Below are 24,807 nucleotides of genomic sequence, written 5' to 3' on the forward strand. Positions count from 1 at the left end.
TAATATTTAGCAGCCATTATAGTAAGTAAGTATTCATCAGGTAAACAGATTAAAAATGGAATATTTTTATTTGAAAATTTCTCAATTCTATTGTCACAGTCTTTCCCATTAAGATAAATAAGCATCAGGGCTTCCCTGTTGGCTCAGATAGTATAAAGAATTTGCCTGGGTTCGATCACTGGGTCAGGAAGATCCCCTGGAGATGGGAATGGCCATCCACTCCAATATTCTTGCCTGGAGCATCCCATGGACAGAGGAACCTGGTGGGCTGCGGTCCATGGAGTCTCAAAGAGTCTGACACGACTGAGTGACTGACATACATTATTAAAATGATATAGCCATCTTTTTTGTCTACCTTTTGTGTCTTAAATACCTAACAAAATTAACATATTGTGGAACACTGAGTGGGTAAGAGCTATTTGGGCTACCAGTTTCCCTCTACCTTTTCTAGACACCCATAAAAGAGTTCCTAGCAGTGTCTGACAGAGTTAAGTCTGAAAATGATAAATCTTACGAGCAAACACATGTGTGTGTATGTTACTTAAATCATATATTACTTTTTGTCTTCTCTAGTTTAATACCTTCAGTTCCTCTAACTAAAGTGTTGAGATCTCCCGTTAACCTGTTTTTTCCTACCTGGATGTTGTTCGGCTTATGATGGTTCATAGCAGATCTCCTAGCAAGCCTTGACTGGCTCAGGCCTGAATGCCAGTTTAGCCTCCAAACTACAGTATTCCCATGTTCCCATGTTTAGATCTCAGTTCTGTACTTACCACTGTGTGAACTTGGACAAATCCCTAGGCAACCTCTGTGCCTCTGTCTTTTCAATCTATAAAATGAGGTTTAATCTTATCAAATTCATTGGGATGAGTGAATCAAGATAATATCACAGTCCATGAGCACAGTTCCTGGCATATAGTAAATGCCCAATCAGTATTACCTGATAATATAATATTTCTCTCATTTTTTAAAATTATCATCATTCCTTGTTGAAGGAATAATTAAATACCAGCAGCTCAGCATTCTAGGCATTATATACTTTTATCACTGAGGCCTATGATGGCACTAGGTATCCCTGTCTACTTCATCTGTATATTAGGTCTCCTATTATGTATTCCTAATATTAATCACTCTCTCTTGTTAGACTTAACTCAATTATGATTAATTTTGAAGTGTTACCTGTTTCCCATACTAACCTGTAAGTTCAATAGAAGCAGATACCCAATCTGTATCAACTGCAGTGTCTTGCACATTGTATGCACTTCATAAATATTTTAACAAATGTTTTAGCTAATTATAACTGTACAGTTCTTGCAGAAGTGCTAATGTTACATTACTTCCTCACTTTGTTTGTATAGATCATGTTTTAGATTTAAGTGTAAGGCTATACATTTAGCCCTGTTAAATTAGCCTGCAGTGAAGTTGTTCATATCCTCCTGCTATTGACTTTACCCCTTGTTCAGGATTTTCCTTCCATCCTCACACCCTGCTCCTTGTTACCACCCAAATTGTTCAGTGTTTTATCAGCATACTTACGTGTCTCAGTTCAAACAGTGAATAGCATAAAGCTTAGGGCAAAACATGTGACAATGCCTTCTAAAGACCTTTCATCTTGTTGCACCAGTCCATTCATCAGTCTGGGATGTGGTCATTCTGTAAGATGTGAACCATTCACATGGTGCTGTCTTTTAGCAACTCCACTTTCTTTTGTCACCTGCTTTGTTCTGTTTAGAAAATCACCACAATCTACCTTTTGGTTAGTAGTTCTTTCATAAAGTAAGTGAGATAAGTTTAGCATGAGTTGTCTCTTCCCACTATTAACAAAGATTTTAAATGAACTTATAAATTAAAGATGTTTAAAATTTAATGACACTGACATTATTATATAAACTGTTTTGTCTGCTTCCATATTTAAATTTCCTTTTTCTATCAAAGAGAACTTCAGATAGAGTTTGCCTTCTCACTTATGAAAACTGCTTTACAAGACAAGAATTTTAAATACAAAGATACACTTAATATATCTCTCTAAATCCTAAACATGTCGCATTACTTCCAAAAGTTTTCCTACCAGCAACCTAATACATATATTACAGCGTTAAAATGTGTCTTCTGACATAGAAAATTGAATCCTTTCCTTTATCTCTGCTGCTGCTGCTAAGTCGCCTCAATTGTGTCTGACTCTGTGCGACCCCATAAATGGAAGCCCACCAGGCTCCCCATCCCTGGGATTCTCCAGGCAAGAACACTGGAGTGGGTTGCCATTTCCTTTTCCAATGCATGAAAGTGAAAAGTGAAAGCGAAGTCACTCAGTCATGTCCGACTCTTCACGACCCCATGGACTGCAGCCTACCAGGCTCCTCTGTCCTTGGGATTTTCCAGGCAAGAGTACTAGAGTGGGGTGCCATTGCCTTCTCCATCCTTTATCTCTACTTTCTTCCAAAACCCCACTAAAACAATTGCAAGTGAATATTAAAAATTTAAATCTGCATAGACTCAGGAAAGGGATGAGAAATTCATCAGTTTTTTTTCCTTTTTATTGGGGTATAGTTTCAAAAACAGACAGCCTAGTTATTCACTCCACTAAGGAATCTAGAATTCTCCCAAAAATGGAGGAGTCAGAGAGGGAAAGAGATTCTGGCACTGAAATACCAGAAGCAAAGAATAGAAGAAAATGTTGAAGCAAAACAGTTCATAATCTCAGATTTAAAAAAATAAAAGGTATTTCCTTGAAATTAGAAGTGAATGCATAAAAAAGAACAATAAAATGCAACTCTTGGAATATAAAAAAATATACATGATTGTCAAAAAATATTTTAAGAATTGGAAAGCCTTTTAGGAAATTGCTCAGAAACATAAAAATTTAGGCAAATAATGGAAAATTAAATAGCTTTTTTTTTTTGAAAGATCAATTTAGGAGAGCCAACATCTGGATAATTAAAGAGAAAGTAGAAAGGAAGAAATTATCAAAAATAATTTTTCCACAAAAGTGAAGAACCTGCATTACTATGATGAAAAAGCCCATAAAGTTATCAGGACAGTAAATGCACTTATGTCAATCACATCATCATGAAAGTTTAAGAACATATGAGATAAAGAGACAAATTTGAACAGTCCAGAGAGGGAGGAAAAATAAATCATGCATAAATAATCAGAAAGCCAACAGATATTAACCAGAAAAACCATTCTCAACACTAAAACATATGGGAGCCAAACTTGTAAACTTCTGTAGAAAATTTTATATCCAGCCAAATTATCAATGAAGCATGAGGATAAACATAATTTTAAATACTTGAAGTCTATTTTATAAAGTGTAGCCTTTCTCAGAAGGTTATTGGAGAATATTCTCCAGTGGAACAAGAACATAACCCAAGGAAGAAGTTACTCCAAGGAGAGAAAATACAAAATAGGAGAGAAGAATATAATGGATGATGCTATATCCTGTAGCATCTCACAGGGCTAGGGAATCCTCTTTCCAGATTGGAATAAAGAGATAGAGAGTACAGGGGGGAATATGGGACTGATGAAACTCTTGATGGATAATATGGAAAATAGTCCAAGAAGTTTTATATTTGTGTTAGAGACTTCTGGAAAAAGTAGAAATAGTGTCTTGGAACTCAAACACCACACAAAAAAGAATTTTAACACTGAAGGAATAAAACTTCAGATACAAAAGTGTACTGATTGTCCACTAGTTGGCTCAGTAGTGAACAGAATTATGTCATTCTGGTTTCTTGCAGGTGAGAGATAACCTGTTCAAAAGAGTAACTGAAGACTATCTAGTAAAGGGACTATTTATATAGGTATGAGAAGGGCTGAGGAAATCAAGAAGAGATGGTGGAGCACCCTGGGACCAACAAGTGAGAGAAGCCTGGAGGAGCAGTGGAAGGGAACTGTTAGCACAACAAGATGGGAACCAAAGCCCTGGACAAGAGGGTGTCTGATAGGATTCAGGAACGGAGCTGCTCCCAGACTGTGGTATGGCAGGAGACAGTGCTAGGGGATAGATACCCCCGTGCTCTCCTCTAAACTCCTGTCCGGGCTTCCTGTTGATGAATCCCTAGCAGCCAGAGAGCAGGTGAACCCAACTGTTAAGTTCATGGTGGTTATACAGCCAGGAAGCAAGGTTTAAGAGTGCATCTAGAGAGGGAAGTTGAGAATATTCAGTATACCAGCAAAAACATGTGTTGTTACGATTTCTTATTGTAAGGCAAATTCTAGTCTAAGCTAAATGATGCTTTCCTGACCTTATTTAACCAAACCCTGGGAATCCTAGTCAGATGTCTTTGGATACGAAGACTGTTTCATATAAAGTGTAGAATGGATTCAGTGAGATGTCCACATAGACAGGCACACTTCCCCTATATCTTCCCATGATTGCCTCTTTATCATTCTGTTTCTTGGCTGATGGGCTTATGTATTTTTCTCAGAAAGTTTTACCCTCCTGAATTCCCGTCTCCAATCATTCTTTTATGTAACTCTATTTAATTTTATTTCTAATGGATACCGCTCTCTGAACTTAGTATTATAACATATATATTTTTTATTTCTTTCTCTTATCTAGTCTCTTTCCCACCTCACACCTCTATATGTCTCTGGAGGGCAGGAATCGGATGATCTATCTTCACCTGCATGCTGAATGTGTAACCCAGGGAATAGAAGGGATTCAATAGAACACTGTTTAAATAATTCACTAGGAAATAAAATGGCTGTATAAGATTTTGTCCTGGATTGTACCTATGAGATAATAAAAAGGGGCCTGTTGAATATGACCCAAGTCTCTTGCTCAGGAGACTGCAGAGACAGATGAAGGTGTCATTTATCAAAATCAAGAATTGAGGAGGTGGAGCATACTATGGCTGGAGAATTAGGAGTTGGAGGAAGATAACATGACATACATACTCAGTGGGATGCACTTGTGGGGCATGCAGTTATTTATGTCCAGTAGGTAGTTGAAAATGTGGACCTGGGAAAAGATCTTAATTATAGATTTAGAGTTAGAGGCCTTTGGTGTAAAGGGGTAGATGAACTCATAAATGGAATGAAATCTTGCAAGGAAATTATGCAGAGAAATGAGCAGGAGAATAAAAATGGAAGGGAAAAAGAAGCTGAGCTATACTGTTGCTGCCAAAATTTATTGTGAAGTAGGGTAAAGTAATCCAATATTGTAAGGAAAATGTTACCACTACTTTTCAATATGTTCAGGAACACTAATGGGTTTAATTGTGTGTATTTTTGAGAAGTTAGAGAATTCCTAAAAATTACCGACTCCTTGAATAATTAGTTTTTCATACTAGATGGAAAAAAAATTAGAAACTTTATATTTGAAGAAATATGTCAACAATTGTATTTCTCTTCTTCCTGTATACCCTCCACCCACAGTCAACATAGTATATCAGATCTCTGTATTTGTATAACACTGTACTTGGTAAATCAAAAGCAGTATTATCAAGGAAAGGAAAGTTAACAAAAAAATATTTTACTTACTTGTACACATAACACCAGCATGTAGTCAGACATCAGTGATGTGTTTTTAATTCATCCCTAGATTATTTTTAGACCATTTCATATTGTCTCATACATGTTTCCTTTAAAATTTAATTTCACATTAAAAGCATTATCACTCAGTATTGTAGGCATCACCACTTTGATGGCTTTCTCATTACCTTAGTTTGACTATTTCATGATGAATATACTTGAAATATCAAAATGGATAGGTAATTCTTACACCCAGTTTAAATTAAATTATAATAACCTGTAAGCTTTTATTCCAGTATGTTTGGAAATTAAGATCTCAATTATATGGCTCATTCAAGATATACAATTCAGATGGAATTATGTTTAGATCTGATTGAACATAATGTTCTTCAGTAGTAGCTGTAAAGGTATCTATTATGTAGATGACATTCAGAAGGGATTTTTCTTTGTTCTGCTCATTCGACCATGCTAGCACACCTGTTTCTAATTTTGAAACCACCTATGACTACCTCCCAACATCAGTGTTGAAATAACATCATTAGTCAAGTTTTTCTATTTACTCAAAAAGAAATATGAAAAAAATGAAAAATTTCTGCCAAGGCCATGAGTTTTTTTTTTTTAAAAAGCTTTCATTGTATTTTTCAAATCTCTTTTTCCCGTTGAGCCTAATTTTCTTAATCCAGTAGTAATACCTCCCACAACTATACTTAAAAGATTTAGGGTAAAAAAAAAAAAAAGATTTAGGGTAACTGACATCTGGGATAAATAAATTGTATCTGAGAGATCATTTTTTAAGTACTTTGGTCTGAGATTTGTTGGTTTATGTTTTTATAGCTGTTTGTGACAGTTAAAACCATAGTTTTAACATAAGTTGGAGCCTAACCTTGTACTTTGGGAAAACTTATAGTCACAGAAATGAAAAGAAAGCCAGTTTGTTTCTCTTGTTATCTTTTAAAATGACATGTTACTTTTCATTTGATCTAAAATGTTACAATCAAAAACAGCATTAAAACTCATGAGTTTATTTTAGCATTAAGCAATAATATATATTTCTAGGCTCCTCTGTCCATGGGATTTCCCAGACAAGAATCTACTATTAGATGTGGACAAAATAAAAACATAATCATCTTATCAGACTAAAATTAAGTACCAGAATCTAGTTAAATCCTTTTAAAAACATGCTTTATGTTTCAAATTTGATCACACCATCGATAAAACAAGCACCTCTCCAAGCTGCTTGACAACATACTCTAGTTAGCCATTATGCAGATATTAGCCTTAATCTTCTGATATCACCATGCTAATATGATTCTTGCTGCTAAGTCGCTTCAGTTGTGTCCGACTCTGTGCAACCCCATAGACAGCAGCCCACCAGGCTCCCCTGTCCCTGGGATTCTCCCGGCAAGAATACTGGAGTGGGTTGCCATTTCCTTCTCCAATGCATGAAAGTGAAAAGTCAAAATGAAGTCGCTCAGTCGTGTCCGACTCTTAGCGACCCCATGAACTGCAGCCTGCCAGGCTTCTCCGTCCATGGGATTTTCCAGGCAAGAGTACTGGAGTGGGGTGCCATTGCCTTCTCCAGTATGATTCTTATGTAGTAGCTAATGGTTAACTGCTCTAAAAAAAAGTCTTATTGACCTCCATTGTGCTTCTCAAAGTCTAATTGCTAAAAATATTTATTCTGAATGGAATAGGAAATGGCAACCCACTCCAGTATTCTTTTCCTGGAGGATTCCATGGACAGATAAGTCTGGCAGGCTATATATAGTCTATGGGGTCGCAAAGAGTTGGACACACGACTGAGCATGTACACTCGCACACACACACACACATTTGTTCTGAATTTTTATCAAAACTGTAGTGTTTTTTGTTATGAATTTTTATTTCATCTGAAATATTTTTATAGCTAAGGATTCTAGCATAGCTATAGGGTTTAGAATCTTGTTTTGGAGAAATTTCTAATTTTTTGAATTGTTTTGGTATTTTTTTAGACCTCATCTTCAGTGGGATGTTTGGTTCAAGGTCTTTGATCTCTAGCAATCTGAGAACTAAAGAACTAATTTATATATTCAAAGTCTTTATTCTCTTCTAGGATATCTTTTACTTTCTAGTTGCTTTGCATGCATTTTTCATAAAGATAATTGTATACAGTAGCAGAGATACAAGAATTTCAGATAAATAGGCCCAACTTATTTTGTTTGAAGGTGTCTAGGAGATATGCTTGTGTGCTAAGTTGCTTCAGTCCTGTCTGACTCTTTGTGACCCTATGGGCTGTAGCCCACCAGGCTCCTCTGTCCATGGGATTCTCCAGGCAAGAATACTGGAGTGGGTCACCATGCCCTTGTCCAGGGGATCTACCCGACCCAAGGATCAAACCCTCATCTTTTATGTTTCCCACATTGGCAGGTAGATTCTTTCCTTTACCACTAGCACCACCCGGGAAGCCCCGTCTAGGGGATAGACTAGAAATTTAGAGAGAAAATACTTTGTCAATCTGGAATTTAGATGAGTAAGGAAAATACCATCCTTTTTCTTTCTATGAAAGGCATACCTAAGTCTGCTTTACCTACATAAAACTTTTTGATTTCACACAAAGTTTTTTATAAAGTACTAAAAAGCAAATTTTATGTTGTCATCCATCATTAGATATATATGTAAAATTTTTGGAAAAAAGATTAAAAATTCATGACAGACCATCATCAGAGACTATAACACAGACAGTAGTTACAGGTAAGAAACTTTCTATATATCGGTGCACATATGGGGCAAGTTAGGTAACTCAGACTATTACACTGGTAAGATTTATTTTTTCAGCTTAAACTATGACCAGAGTACAGAATGCATGAGGAGAAGTGACAAAGGATGTGGCTGGAAAGATTGTTCTCAAACTCTGAAAGTCTTTAGATGCCAGGAGCTTTGAGGTTTGTTCTATAGGAAATAAGAAATCTCAGGAGATTTTAAAGAGAAATCAACATGATAAGTGATTTTTAAAAGATACATTTGAGGAGATGTAGACAAGAAGTGAAGGGGCAAACACTGGTCAGAAGGTTATCACAGTAGCCCAAAGGAGGGATTGCATGAGCAATGAGTGCTTCTCAGATGTGTGCCAATGAGGCTCATTTCCAAGATGAAGTTGAGAGGGCTTGGGTATTATTTGACTGACAGAAACCTGTGTAAGAGAAGAAAAAAATCTTGGCATGGTGTAGTAAATAGAACACGAAACATTGGTAATAGAATAGGTGTTATTTTGTTTTTTAATTAAAAATTTTTGCAAGGGGTCTCTGGAGGGAAGAGAAAATAAATTAATTTCAAAGTATTAAAAGGATGTAATTGAGTACTAAGAAATTCAGGCACAAACCTAAGAGGGAAGGCAGAAATTGGAAGTGAGAATTTAAGACTAACAGTTACATTACATAGGGTAATACCAGAAATCACGTCTGCCATAGAATCACCAGAGTATTGTAACTCTCTTACCAAAAGGGAATATTGTATTAAAGAAGGTTTAGAAAAAAATGATTTAAGGAAGCTGTTATTTAAATAGAAAAAGCCCAATTGCAAATAAAAGGATTTTGTAAAAAATGTTTTGAATTGTTCTACGTGTAGATTGTTAAAAATAACTAAAGATGAACATTGAGGTGAAACCAAGATATCATGACTAAAATAAAATCTTTCTTATTCATAAACTTTATCACAATTTAATGTGAAATATACCAGTTTGGTACTGCTTGGTTAAAAATGAAAGAATTTTCTGAGGTGAAAAATATTATGCTATACATATGAAAACGAATGACCAAAACAGTTATATCTGCAATCAGATTATATGACCTCAAAGGAATATTACTTTAAAATTTTTATTTTGATCATATTAACAACAGAAGTCAAAATTAAGTATTAGAAACCTATAGAAAAAAGACATCTATTTTTTTAATTTGATTTTTTTCATTTGTAACTAAATAGCATAGTGTCACATTTAAGATTGCAATTTAAAAGTGTTAATTCTCAACCCTTGTTTGTAATTATAAAATGTTATGACCATCAGGAAGAATTTGAGAGTAGATAGGTTTGTGGTGGTAGTAGGTTACTTCTTGCCAGCCATGTATCTTTGTATATCAGGTTAAGGATTGTATTTTTTCTGTATTTTTCTTTAAGTCAATAGTTCTCAAGCATTTATTGTTCATAAAATTATGTCTGTGTGTTTGTGTGTGTGTGTGTGTGTGTGTGTGTGTGTATGTAAATATTACCATAGTTTATTAACATAACCTGTCTAGGAACACTTTGTTAAAACTCTTCATGAAAGCTCTCCTGCTATGACTTTGGTTTCTCAAGTTGGAAACAAAATCTATCTTCTCTGTTATTTCAGATCTTATAATTATAATATTTAGATTTTGTCAAAATATATCTTCCACTGTTACCTTTCCTAGTGGGTTTGGCAGCATCTTTGCAAAGAGCCGTCTTCTCAGTCTTCTGTGTTGGCATCTTGATCATTTGTATGGCCATGGGGAGACGGTGTGGATGCTGTTAACTATATGAAAGGAGTTCCTGCCTGAGTGTCGTTATATACGTGAGTGAGTGTGTGTGTGTGTGTTTTGGTAGCATCAGAAATCGCTTCTTATCATCGTAAGCAGTAAGCACATTTACATTAAGTGAAACCTGTTTTTCCTTAGCAAGAAAGCAGTTTAAATTAGAGCTCTGGTTCTCTCAGATCTTTTATGAATTTCACTGCAAATTCTTATCCACATGTGCTTAGTTCTGAAACACTTGCTATGAAGTGGAAGAAGAGACACTTTTAGAAGGTAGAGAGGTTTTCCAGCAGTTTATACATGAAATAAATTGCACTCCCTCACGTCATCCATAATTGAAGAGCAAAGAAAATTTAGAGCAGTAACTTAAGTAAAAATGCTATCATACAGACTACAAAGACCTTGTAAAGACAGGAGAAATCAAGTAACGATCTTAAAGGAAGTTCAAGTAAATTGATGCCTAAATGATATACATATTCTGCAGTGATAAACTTGTTTGAGGTCTATGCAATTTTTTTTTTACCTTAAAAAAGCTCATCGCTTGTACCTAGATCATCTCAATGATGAACTAAAAGTATAATTTCATGTGGATGCAAAATGCCTTTCATCTCCAATTGCTATAACAATGTAAGTTAAAGGAAAACAGAAGAAAAATATTACTCAATCAAGCAGAAAACTTTTTGCCATTTGCTGATAGTATTTATAGGCAGAGAAAAGTTAATGAAAATATGTAGCATAATTAACAGATAGTAGAGAGTATAAAATCTAAGAAAAATTTAAGTTCTTGGGAGATATAAATGCAATGTTTTTGAAACCTATTGTCAAAAGTTGAGTAGAATCAGGCAAATTTAATTTAGAAAAAACATGTCTGTATAAGATACATGTGTATAGGATTCCTTTGGCATTTGAAGTGAGTTAGGAATTCAATTTATATTGTCCGCATACCAGATCAGGTTCAGCTAACTCAAGTTTGTCCTGTCCAGTTTCTATAGATAAAGTACAAAGGATACGGGCCAATCTTCCCAAACAGTGTGTGAATGAGAAGGTCGTGAGCAAGCAATGCCTACACTTCTAAATAATTTCCAGTCTTGCCCTCTATCTATAAGTAATCATCTGTCCTAGTCTAAGCCCAGTTTTTCAAATTTGAATTGCATACTTATATACATAAAGCAGATATTTATTGATAAGACCAGACCCTAATTATAGAAGTCACCATAGGTGTTTCATCTGTTGTATATTTTTAATCAAAAGAAATCTGAATCAAAACAATTTTGCATTGTCTCGAACAATGCTGGCAATGCTGGTGGTCATTTCATCATGTTGATGCATCATTTTTATGGAATTTTTAAGAAAATCTGAACTATGTCCTATAAAATCTGGCACAGGATTTTTCAGGTTTCTGATGAATAAAATGTGTTTTATTGCCTAGATATTCAGTCTTGTAGGATATTAATATATTCCTCTTTTGAAAATAATCTTCATAGCAACCTAGGGGGCAAGCTGTCAGCTTTGAAAACTTCAGGAGCTAATGATTATTAAAAGTTGCTTATAAAGATAAAATGTGACTCCAGGGGATATTTATTTTTTATGTCATTAAAATCTATGCTTCTTTGAAACCAATAATAGTAATCACTCATGTGAAAAACATGAATTAACTTTATATTAAACTTTTGCCCATGTGTTCCCCATCCTCAACCCATGGGGGGAACACATGTATACCTGTGGCAGATTCATTTTGATATTTGGCAAAACTAATACAATTTTGTAAAGTTTAAAAAGAAAAAAAAAGAAAAAAAAATAAACTTTTGCCCAAAATACACTGCTGAACAGATTCAATTGGGATTTTGATACTTTATATTTCTCAACATATAGTGGACTACCAAAACATTAATAGCGAAAATCTGTGTTTGCATACAAATGACTCCCTACAAGGCCTATTTTGATTATTCATGGAATTAATTATCTGCCTGCTCAGTGCAGTTTCTGTGGTTTGGAATAACAGTTAATATTGAAAAAGCTGAGACACATTTAAAAAGTAGCATGTTTAATTATTCAAACTAATTCCATCAACACAAAGAATCAGAGAGAAAATATTGTGGGAGGCAATGCCTTCTTCCTTCTCCCTTTCTAGTCATCTTTAAGAAACTCTTCTCCAATAGGTGTATTTTATTGTCATTTTCCAAACCCAGAAAAATAAATTGGGAATGTATCATAGGAGCCACTAATTTTTTTAAACTAGAAACTCCAATTTTATCACGTTGACCAACCTGTTTTCAAACAGGAAACTAGGAAGTTACTCTAATGGTGGAATTGTTTGAGGCTAGCTTCTTCTCAGTTAAAGTGAAAGTCGCTCAGTCATGTCTGACTCTTTACGACCCCATGGACTGTACAGTCTGTGGAATTCTCCAGGCCGGAATACTGGATTTGGCAGCCATTCCCTTCTCCAGGGGAATCTTCCCAACCCAAGGATCAAACCCAGGTCTCCTACATTGCAGACCTATTCTTTGCCAGCTGAGCCACCAGGGAAGCCCAGCCTCTTCTCTAGAACCTCAAAGTTGCTTTGAAGTATAGAATATTTTGCCTTCTTTCAAAGTTGCAATGGCTACATATCTCTACAGAAAAAATACTGCACAGCCCAATGGTTTTCACTCTCCCAACAATTTCCAGTATTGTCAGCCATATGCACATTTTCATGCAAGGGATTCCCCAGGACCATTCCCCGAATTCTACATGACTGAATCACCTAATGAACAACTCCTGACCTCCCCTTCTCCCAGGCCCTTGCAACCACCATTCTACTCTGTTTCTGTGTGCTTGGCTAATTTACCTAAAATAAGGGGAATTATGCAATGTTTATCTTTTGGTGATTGGCTTATTTCACTTAGCATTATATCCTCAAGATTCATTCATGTGGTAGGCTATGACAGGGTTTTCTTCTTTTCTTGAGACTGAATAATATTGCATTGTATTTATATACCACAATTTTTAGCTCTTCATCTGTCAGTGGACATTGAGGCTACTTCCTTCTCTTGGCTATTGTGAACAACTCTCTTCATGTAATTTTAAATTCAGTTGGAAATTGTAAATTGCTCCATCTCCAATCTGTCTCACATTGTTACATTGCTTTCCTTTTTTTAGTTTTCAGCAAAGTTGTTGAAAATGTGCATATGTACTGATTTAATGTTGACTGTATTTTTCTTGTTCAGTGCAGACACATAGATAACAATAAGATAGTCCTGTTCAAGATGAAATAGTGTGGTGATTTGATAAATAATGAACTGCTATTGTCATTGCAGGATGAATCTGCTCCAACAGACAAACAATGTAAACCGGAGGCAGCCCAGGGCACTTACTCAACCTCAGCTGTTTCAGGCTCCCAGGAGGTGTTGTACATCAACGGAAATGGGACCTACAGTTACCATAGTTACAGAGGGCTCGGAGGGGGACTGCTAAATCTGAATGATGCATCTAGTAGTGGTGAGTCTTTATTACATATTATGTTTTTCTGTCAATTTGTGGGTATTAAATTCCCTAAACTTGAGAGAAAAAAATGGAATGAAATGTTATAAGCAATAGTCAGTGCCCGTCTGCTGAAAACAAGACCATTTAACACATAATGTCCACCTGCCTACAAGGACATCTCCCTATTCTGTTGCTGTTTCTATATATATGTAGCAGCAGTATTAAGCAACTGAACAATTGCTGTTTTAAACTCAAAAATCTCAACGAGAGAAATAGCAATTTTTTTAACCAAATAGTCACACATTCTTTCTGTGAAGCTGTAATGTACTACTTGTCAAAAGTAATGACACATTTTCTCAATGTTCAAAGAGGTTTTTAATTTGGAAAATTTGAGGTACCAGGAACTTTATTGATTTGTTGAAACATACACAGTTGTTTTAAGTAAGAAGATACAAACTGAAACAACACACAGAAACAAACCATGGATCTCTAGCCAAAAGCTTGTCAATGACAATGGTGTGTTCCATCAGCAGTGGTAAAATTTTAGGAATTTCTTGAGCTTATATACCAGAATAAATTCCACATGTGTAATATAAAGTCATGCATCTATTAGGAATAATATACATGGGTGAATTTCCTATCACTGGGTTGTAGGAAAAGTTTTCCTAAACTATACTTAAAATCCAGGGAAAAATATGTTCTATCATATACACACACAACAACAAAATGCATAAAATAAAAATTAAATGATAAACTGCAAAATTACTAGCTACCAATACTACAAAGAGTTAATAGGCCAATACATGAAGGTCTTCTAAAAAGAAAGGAATACTCAAAACTACATATTTAATAAGTAAGGCTATAAATATGAACATGCAATTCTCATAGAAAGCAATGCAAATGACCTTAAATCCAGGTATAGCTACTCAAACTCACTCACTTCTAGTAAGAGAAATGCAGCTCCTATCTGTCATTAATGAAAGTCCAAATACTTACTGAATATTTCTTTGACTAGGCTGTGGGAAATGAGTATAGTTGCCTGTATAAATGCAAAAACTTGGAGTAAACTTGACAATATCTAACAAAATTGAATACTCATTTGCCATTTGACGCAGCAGTTTCTTTAGGAATCTCTCGTTAGAAGTTTACTCAAAGACACACCGGCAAAAATACAAGACATATGCACTTAGCTATTTTCTTGTTGCAGTGTTATTTATAAATGCACAAAAAAAGCTTACCAATAAAAACATCCATCAAAAGATGGCTAGTCAATTCAATTATACTGCATCCACATAGGAAAGTAACCTGAAGTTATAAAAAGTAAAGAAAAATATCTTTATATACTCTCAATAGTGAAAAATATTTATAGTATGCTGCTGCTGCTAAGTCACTTCAGTCCTATCCAACTCTGTGCGACCCCATAGATGGCAGCCCACCAGGCTCCCCCATCCCTGAGATTCTCCAGGCAAGAACACTGGAGTGGGTTGCCATTTCCTTCTCCAATGGGTGAAAGTAAAGTTGCTCAATCGTGTCCAAGTCTTAGCGACCCCATGGACTGCAGCCCACCAGGCTCCTCTGTCCATGGGATTTTCCAGGCGAGAGTACTGGAGTGGAGTGCCATTGCCTTCTCCTTATAGTATGCTAACATTCATTAAAGAATATATAGAGAGAGACCTGAATGGAAAACGAACAGAATAAAGAAAGGACTATAAGCCAGAATTATTCTCTGGTTACAGTTGGTTGTGGTTTTTTCTTTTACTTTTTTTTGGTAACTTTGAACATTTTATTTTGTATTGGGTTATAGCCGAAGTTGTGGTAGTTTCAGGTGAACAGTGAGGGGACTCAGCCATACATATACATGGAAGAGAATGGATACATGTATTTGTATGAATGAGTACACTTGGTTTTTATACTTTGTTTTTTAAATTTAACTGAAACAATTTACATAATTATGGAACAATCTGATCTAAAGAATCCCTAGTATTGAAAGACAAATTATGCAAATGAACTTTATCTGTTTAATAAATGGTTGACATAACCCCATAGAGAGGAACTTTTCTGAGTGATCTCAACAGTCATAATTTGATGCCACAGTGTGAAAGCTTATGATAAAACCTTAAACTATTTTCAGTAATCATATAATTATTTTGGAACTGTTGTCTGTGTATTATAGTTTAGAACAAATTTGTGATTATGTTGGTGTCAGTGAAAGATGGAATTTTCAGCAGCGGGAAAAGTAGATACAGATGTGAAATCAATAAATTGAAGCAAAAACTCCATAATTTTGTAGTTGAATCGGTAGTATCACTGAGAGCTCAGTGTAGTTTGGTTTTAAAAGAAAAACATACTTCCTATCTTTTCTGCTGAAAATGTGTGGAAACAAACACCAGTTGGAAATTTTGAACTTAGGCTTGGTGAGTTTTTAATATATTGGGTAATTGTATTATTATACTACTATCAAATGGGTATATACTCTAGAAAATTACCTATCTTTACAATACTAGAAATATGTTCCCAGTGTATCCTGGAATGATTCTGCTGGAAGACTGGGGCTCTTTGGTCTGCCTTAGAATCAAAAGTCCTCTAATGGCAACCCACTCCAGTGTTCTTGCCTGGAGAATCCCAGGGACGGGGGAGTCTATGGGGTTGCAGAGAGTTGGACACGACTGAGCAACTTAGTAGTAGTAGTAAGGACAGAGTCACTGAACATTATTAGTCTGTATCAACTGACCCCCAGGTCAAAAGAGCAGTACCTGAAGTGGAAGAGGAAAAAAAGCAGCTTATTTTGTGGGGGCAGGTTTCAAGTGTATATTCATCTTTTCAAAACCCAGCTAGTGAGCCTTCTTAGCTGTTTTCAATGTTTATTTTTATTTGAACAACAAATTAGCAGGAAAGGGGAAGTCTAAGACCAGAAATGGAAAACATAAACAAAAGGTAAGCCTTCTTTTAGCCTATAAAGCTAGAAACAGTAACACTTCTTTTTAAATATTTTACATAGTAAGTAAAAATTGATACGTAGCTCAGAACTTAACCACCAAATCAAAAAATTGGCGGGGGGAGTAGAGTCACTAAAGATAGTAACAGCATGATTTTTTGTCCTATAGATTTAAAAAGATTGTTCATTTATGAAATTAATTTATTGAACATTAATAACACTACCACTTCTGACTCATTATAGTGTTTTCATGTAGTCTCTGTTTAATCCTTATACAATCCTATGAGATATATTCTGCAATTTGGGGGAAATTTTTTATAAAACTGAACTTTCCCCCACTTGAAAAAATCATGCCTAGGTACCACTTCCTTTTTTTCTAATGTGATTGAAACCTATTTTGTGAGGCTCAAAGAAGATGAGTGGCTTGCCCCAAATCCCTCCTTAATAAGGGAAGGGAAGGGGCCAGAATTTGACAATCATTCTGACATCAGAGGCCACATTGTAAACCACTGAGCTGGCAATCTGTAATGGAATATAATGGAAGCAAGGAAGGAAGGAAGTGACAGCCCCTGGTAAATACTAATCTACTTTCTCTGGAAACTCTCCCAGCCTGGAAATTTCATACAAATGAATGAATCAGTCGTACAATGCGTGGTCTTCTGTGTCTGGCTTCTTTCACTTAGATGCTGTTTTCAAGGTACATCTATGTTAGAGCATATATCAGTGCTTCATTTTTTTACTACCAAATGATGTTCCATTCTGTGGATATGTCATATTTTGTTTAGCGAGATATCAACTGTTTAGTTCAGTTGGTGGGCACTTCATGTTTTCCACTTTGGGGTTACTATGAATAATGCTGTTATGCACATTTACATAAAATGCTGTACATATATGTTATCAGTTATTTGGGGGAATACCTGAGAGTGGAATTGCTGGTGCATGCATGTGGTCCATGTTTAACATTTTAAAGAAATTATAGACTGAACACGGGCTCTTTCAATTTTTAGAATGTTTCTCAACAAGTCTTACAGTATTTAAAATACAAACTTTGCACTTGTTTCATTAATTCTATTGCTAAGCATTCCCCTTTGTGATGCTATTATAGAAGGAATGTTTTCCTTAAAACATTATTTTATATTTTTTCTATTATTTTGGAATAGTCTGTGAAGTAGTGATATTAAGTCTTTAAGTATTTGATAGAATCTGATGATATCTTTGCCTGGGCTTTTCTGGAAGGGTTTTGTTTCCTAAATCAATCTGTATTTACTTGTTAGAGGGCTACTTATATTGTCTCTTTCTTCTTTAAACTGCAGTTAGGTAGTTTGTGTATTTGCAGGAGTTGATCCATTCACCAGAATTATCTAATTTATTGATACAAGTGTTCATAGTCTCCTTTCACAAACCTTTTTATTTTTGTAAGGTCAGTAGTGATGCTTCTAATGTCATTTCTGATTCAAGTTATCTAAGTGTTCTCTTTCTTCTTGGTGATTCTTAGGAAAGGTTTTGTCAGTTTTCTTGATCGTTTCAAAGAGCAAGCATTTTGTTTCATTGATTTTCTTTATGGCTTTTCTATTCTCTATTTCACTGATTTCTACTCCCCAATTTATTATTTCCTTCACTTTGCTTACATTAAATTTAGTTTGTTCTTTGTTTCCAAGGTCTTAACCTGAGTAGTTAAGACATTTATTTGAAGTCTTTTTTTTTTTTTTTTTAATCTTTTTGTATATAGGTATTTGAAAGTGAAAGTCGCTCAGTCGTGTCTGACTCTGCGATCCCATGAACTGTAGCCTGCCCAGTTCCTCTGTCCGTGGAGTTCTCCAGGCAAGAGTACTGGAATGGGTTACAGCTACAAATTTCCTTCTAGGCACTGCCTTATCTGTATTACAAAAGTTTTGGTATGTTGTGTTTTTGCTTTCATTCACCTCAAAGTATCTATCTTGTAATTTCCTCTATCATTTCTTCTTTGATCCATTGATTATTTAATAATGTTGTTTAATTGCCACATAATTGTGAATTTCCCAAATTTCTTTCTGTCAATGACTTTGAAAATTTTCAGTCCTTTCAAGATTTTTGAAGCTGGCTTAATGATCCAGATTATGGTCTATCCTGGAGAATGTTCCACATGTTCCTGAGAAATATGTATATTCTACCATCATTGGTAGTAGGATACTTTGTAAATATGTAGTAGGCCTAGTTGGGTTACAGTGTTGAAGTCTTCTATATTCTTGTTGATCATCTGCCTAGTTTTTATATCCATTATTGAAAAAATGATATTGAGATCTCCAACTACTGTTGTTGAATTATTTATTTTGGCCTTCAATTCTGCCAGTTCTGTCTCATTCATTTGTCAGTCAGTCATTATGTACATATATTGCTTATACTGCTTCCCAGGTGGCTCAGTGGTAAATTCTACCTGCCAATGCAGGAGACACAGGTTGGATCCCTGGGTGGAGAAGAAAGAGAAGGAAATGGCAACCCACTCCACTATTCTTGCCTGGGAAATCCCATAGACAGAGAAGCCTGGCAGGCTACAGTCCATAGAGTCTCAGAGAGTCAGACACGACTCACACACACACACACACACACATTGTATATATTATTATATCTTCCTGACAGGCCGATGCTTTGTCATTGTAAAATATTCCTCTTTTTATCTAAAAACCTTATAAAAGTCTATTTTGCCTAATATTAATTACTGATGTAATATCAGGAAAAGAGAATGGTAACTTAGATTATTGTGGTGATACTAAAAATGAAGAGAAGTGGCCAAAACTTTGGATATGGAAATGACATATAGAAGAATATTGAAAAAACATTTACCTCTATTCAAACACAACCAAAATAATTTATCTTTACTCCCTAAATGGCAAACTAATTGTGGGAGCCCAATGCCAAATGAAAATGTGGGGCCTCATATTTAAGAATGAAGAATTTTAAGACGGTAACAGCAGAGCATTAAACAAAGCATGAGGCACTTTGGAGCACAATCCTGTGGGTCTATATATTTCCTGTCCCATTTTGTTCCTTTGATTTATTCAGCAAGTTGGAGGAAGCATCATGTTTTCATAAAAAAGACAGGGAGCTACTGGTAAAGAGAAAGATACTATATACAGTGAGGGAAAAGATTCAAGACACAAGTGAGAATATTTTGGGAGACTTTTTTTGAGAAGAAAGAACTTTGCAGGAACTGCCAATCAAGAGTAAAACTTGAGAGGGAAATAAAAGGGAAAAATGCTGCTATGGATTATTAATTAGCAGGACTCCAAAAGTTTTCTTGCCTTCCTACCCATTCTCCACAGAGAAATCAGGGTAATCTTTAAGGAAAGGAAAACCTGATCACATCACTTCAATATCTAAAACCCTTCTATAGGCTCTCATTGTTCTTAGAAAAATGATATTAGCTAGTTCTTCATGCCTCAGGATCCTCCCTCCTGAAGTTTTCTTTGATCATTTTTTACTCCCACATCTCTCATTTATTGCCCATTTTTTAAATCCTGAACTCTGCAGGTCTAGATCAGGTACAGTCATAACTCTAATAGCATCCGGAATTTGTCCCTTGAAGCATGTACATGTTTACAGAGCATGTAAATATATACATACATGTGTGATCATAATATGCTGTTATTAAATCCCCAGTTGTATTGTTCAGTGATGGTCAAAAGCCACACAGGAAATCTGGTATAGGTTCCAGGTATGCAGCCATACAAATGAGCAGTTCTTATCATTTCAGTTCAGTCGCTCATTCATGTTCGACTCTTTGAAGCCCCAGGGACTGTTTTTATAGAAAGCAGTTTTATTAGAAAACGATTTCCATAAATTTTCCACTTGAATATAGATACTATGGTGCTATGATGAGGTTATCAGTTCAGTTCAGTTGCTCAGTCATGCCTGACTCCGTGGACTGCAACCCCATGGACTGCAGCACACCAGGCCTCAACTCCTGTGCCATCAACTCCTGGAACTTGCTCAAACCGATGTCCATAGAGTCAGTGATGCCATCCAACCATCTCATCCTCTGTCGTCCCCTTCTCATCCTGCCTTCAATCTTTCCCAGCATCAGGGTCTTTTCAAATGAGTCACTTTGCATCAGGTGGCCAAAGAATTGGAGCTTCAGCATCAGTCCTTCCAACGAATATTCAGGACTGATTTCTTTTAGAATTGACTGGTTGGATCTCATTGCAGTCCAGGGGACTCTCAAGAATCTTCTCTAACACCACAGTTCAAAAGCATCAATCCTTTGGCACTCAGCTTTCTTTATGGTCCAACCCTCACATCCATACATGCCTACTGGAAAAACCATAGCTTTGACTAGATAGACCTTAGTTGGCAAAGTAATGCCTCTGCTTTTTAATATACTGTCTAGGTTGGTCATAACTTTTCTTCCAAGGAGCAAGCATCTTTTAATTTCAGGGATGCAGTCACCATCTGCAGTGATTTTGGAGCCCAAGAAAATAAAGTCTGGCGCTGTTTCCATTGTTTCCCCATCTATTTGCCATGAGGTGATGGGACCAGATGCCGTGATCTTCATTTTTTTTTTTTTTTTTCTTTTTGGCATGCTGAGTTTTAAACCAGTTTTGTCACTCTCCTCTTTCACTTTCATGAAGAGGCTCCTTAGTTCCTCTTTTCTTTCTGCCATAAGGGTGATGTCATCTACATATCTGTGGTTTCTGATATTTCTCCTGGCAATCTTGATTCCACTTTGTGCTTCACACAGCCTGGCATTTTGCAAGATGTACCCTGCATATAAGGTAAATAGGGTGACAGTGTACAGCCTTTCCCAATTTGCCGCCAGCCTATTGTTCCATGTCCAGTTCTAACTGTTGCTTCTTGACCAGATTTCTTGCAGAAATCTGCATACAGATTTCTCAGGAGGCAGGTAAGGTGGTGTAGTATTCCCATCTCTTCAGGATTTTTCCAATTTGTTGTGATCCACAGAGTCAAAAGCTTTGGCTTAGTCAATAAAGCAGAAGTAGATATTTTTTTGGAAGTCCCTTGCTTTTTCTATGTTTGCAATTTTATCTCTGGTTCCTTTGCCTTTTCTAAATCCAGCTTAAACGACTAACTTGTCTTTAAGTCTCGCCACAAAAAAGCTTCACCACCATGTGTGTTGTGTGCGTTAGCTGCTTAGTCGTTTCCGACTCTTTGCAACCCCATAGACTGTAGTCCACCAGGCCCCTCCGTCCATGGGATTCTCCAGGCAAGAGCACTGGAATGGGTTGCCATTTCCTTTTCCAAAAGGAACTATAGAAAGAAAGAAAGTGAAGTCGCTCAGTCGCATCCGACTCTTTGTGACCCCATGGACTGTAGCCTCCCAGGCTCCTCCATCCATGGAATTTCCCAGGCAAGAGTACTGGAATGGGTTGCCACGTCCTTCTCCAATAATGAGATAAAATTCTCTTTGAAAAGTGAAAGTGTTAGTCATTTAGTTATGTCGGTTCTTTGCAACCTCAAGGACTGTAGCCTGCCAGTCTCCTCTGTCCATGGAATTCTCCAGTCAAGAATACTAGACTGGGTTGCCATGCCCTCCTCCAGTGGATCTTCCGAACCCAGACATCGAACCCAGGTCTCCTGCATTGCAGGCAGATTCCTTGCTGTATGAGCCACCAGGGAAGCCCCTAAAGTCTCTTTAGAATATAGCAGAGAACAACTTTGAACAATTCAGATTGTGTGTTACTGAGAAGAAACAAGAGTAGCAGAATAACCAGAATGGCCTGCAAATGAGATGGCTTCATTTGAGCCTTGGCCTTGGGCTGAGCATAATTGAGTGAGGGGAGCAAAGGCTAGTATAGACTTTAGACTTAAACAGCTTTAGACTTAAACCAAAAAGAGTTTCTCTAGCTCACATTTGACAAAGGTCTCTAGCTATAGTGACGATAGCAAAGCAAATGGTTGATTTCATGTTGTGAAGGAGCTTTAAATAACATTTCTTCTCAAGAAACACATTGTGCCTGTAATCCTGGTATTGGCTACTGCTGTTTTTATTTTGTTTAGTTTTTGCTTTTTTTAACCACAGGAGGGCACCAAGATTGATCAGACCTGCAAATGCCTTTATTTGGGGACTTTCTTCATAAATTCTGGGAACCCCATGCATTCTGACTTTTAAAACGGTATTATCTTTAGCTTGTTTTTTTCATATGTAAGACATCAGAATAGTCATTCCCTGTAACAGATTTGGAACTGTGGAGAAAGAAACCACATACATATACATAAATTTGGAGATCTAAAAAGGCGTAGCAGCAAATTAGCATTATATGAGATGCCAACATCATATCTGACGGTTGACAACTCCAGTTAATCTAAGTTTGAGAATACTTAATTTTAGAATTTGTAGAGATCCTCCAAAATGTATGAAAGGAAGCAACAACTTTCAAGAGACCAAGCTGAAGTAGCTATACAGCTGACTTAATTTATAAAGGAGAAGAAGAGCATCAGAATTCAAACCATTAACGGAGAAACTGGGAAGTCATTTGAGTTGGTAGCGTAAACCGGATGGCATAAATAGGATCTCTTTTAAAGAGATACAGTATTTGCAAAACCTGTATTTATTTGGATTATAGTCTTTTCTGTACAATGAAATGAATCAGCTATATGTGTACATATATCCCCTCCATCTTGGGACTCCCACCCATCTAGGTCATCACAGAGCTCCGAGCTGAGCTCCCTGTGCTATACAGCAAGTTCCCAATAGGTACCTGTTTTAGCCATGATAGATATGTATATCAATCCAGTCTTCCAATTAAAATGTAATAAAAACATAAACCCTACAGATTATATATTATGTTCAAGAAGAATGTAAAGGCAAAGGAATGAAAAGAATACTTTTAACAACATTTAGATTTAATTTAACAAGTATTTTTGGATTCTCATGTTCAGTTCACTGTATTAAGTGCTTTCTTTGCTTGGACTGCTATAACAAAAATTCCATAGACTGGGTAGCTTAAACAACAAACATTTGTTTCACGGTTCTGCAGGCTGTGAAGTCCAGACTTAAGGTGCTGGCACGTTTGTTGTCTGGGGAGAGCCTGCTTTCTGGTCCACAGAGGACCATCTTTTCACTGTTCCTCTTTCACATCGTGAAGGGATGAGGAGGCTCTCTCAGGTCTTTTCCTTATAAGGGCACCAATTCCATTCATGAGGCCTCTACCCTCATGACCTAATCAGCTCCCAAATGCCCCACCATCTACTACCATCTCTTGTGATTTCAGCAAATAAATTTGGCAGGGAGGGGAATGCAAACATGCCATCTATAGTAGGTACATTAAGAGAAAAAAGAGTTGAATAGGCAGAATCTCTGACATTAAGATCAAAAAATAAAACATTCCTCTTCCTCATGTCTGAACGTCAAAATTCTTTAAGACTAATTCATTTTTTATAGAAACCCATTTTTATTATGGTGAAATTCACATAAGATTAACTATTTTTTAAATTAACTTTTATTGGAGTATAATTGCTTGACAATATTGTGTTGGTTTCTACTGTACAGCAAAGTGAACCAGCCACACATACACATATATTCCCTCCCTTTTGGATTTCCTTCCGATTCAGGTCACTTCGGTGCTTTAAGTAGAGTTCCCTGGGCTATACAGTATGTTCTCATTAGTTATCCATTCTATACTTGGTATCAATTGTGTATACTTGTCAATCCCAATCTCTCAATTCATGCCCCCCCATCCCCTTTACCCCTTGCTATCCATATATTTATTTTCTACCCCGTGTCTCTCTTTCTGCCCTGCAGATATGATCATCTATACCATATTTCTAGATTCCACATACATGCATTAGTATACAATATTTGTTTTTCTCTTTCTGACTAACATCTCCCTGTATGACACTCTCTAGGTTCATCCATGTTTCTGCAAACAACCCAAATTTAAATCATACTTCCTCTGTGAAACTTGACTTTCCCTCACCACTTTTCCACCCTTTGGAAGGCTGGTCACTCTCCTGCATGTGCCTTATCTCACTGACTTGTGACATACTCACTCCTGGAAATCAAGAACTGTCCACTATTACAGCCCTTGAATAAGGCCAGAAATATAGTAAGTGCTCAATTATATTGGGTTAATTAATGAATAAATTTAAAAAATAGAAGTATTTAGCTCCAAAGTAAAAACAAAAATGTACAGATAATTATTGATGTGTATTGGATGTAGGCTGAAGGATTTATCTTAGATAAAGCAAAGTGGCTGAAATTGAGAATTCTGGGGTGAAAGAGGAAGATTTCAAAGATTCTATAAACCCCTGCTTAAGTTTGAATAGCAATAGGAAAATCTTGCCCATGTTGGAGACTTCATAGCATGGAAAGGGTGCACTTCAAATCCTTTGTTAGCCAACCTCCATTTGTTTAGAGCTGGCAAGGGTCTGCACCCAACAATCCGGATTTTCAACTTGGACTGTTATCAAAATGACAGCAGC

The 24,807-nt window shown here is 36.3% G+C and overlaps 1 protein-coding gene across 13 annotated transcripts in view; it reads left to right on the forward strand.

Annotated features, from left to right (window-relative positions):
- NOL4 (nucleolar protein 4) overlaps positions 1-24,807 on the forward strand; it is a 488,956-nt gene that overhangs the window by 400,886 nt on the left and 63,263 nt on the right. For all 13 annotated transcript variants that reach the window (XM_059880931.1, XM_059880932.1, XM_059880938.1 and 10 more), the window contains one exon: positions 13,292-13,472. In XM_059880931.1, coding sequence (XP_059736914.1) covers positions 13,292-13,472 — 181 coding nt within the window. The remainder of the gene's footprint in view (positions 1-13,291; positions 13,473-24,807) is intronic.

Source organism: Bos taurus, chromosome 24 (assembly GCF_002263795.3).
Source record: "Bos taurus isolate L1 Dominette 01449 registration number 42190680 breed Hereford chromosome 24, ARS-UCD2.0, whole genome shotgun sequence".
NCBI classification, from domain to species: domain Eukaryota; kingdom Metazoa; phylum Chordata; class Mammalia; order Artiodactyla; family Bovidae; genus Bos; species Bos taurus.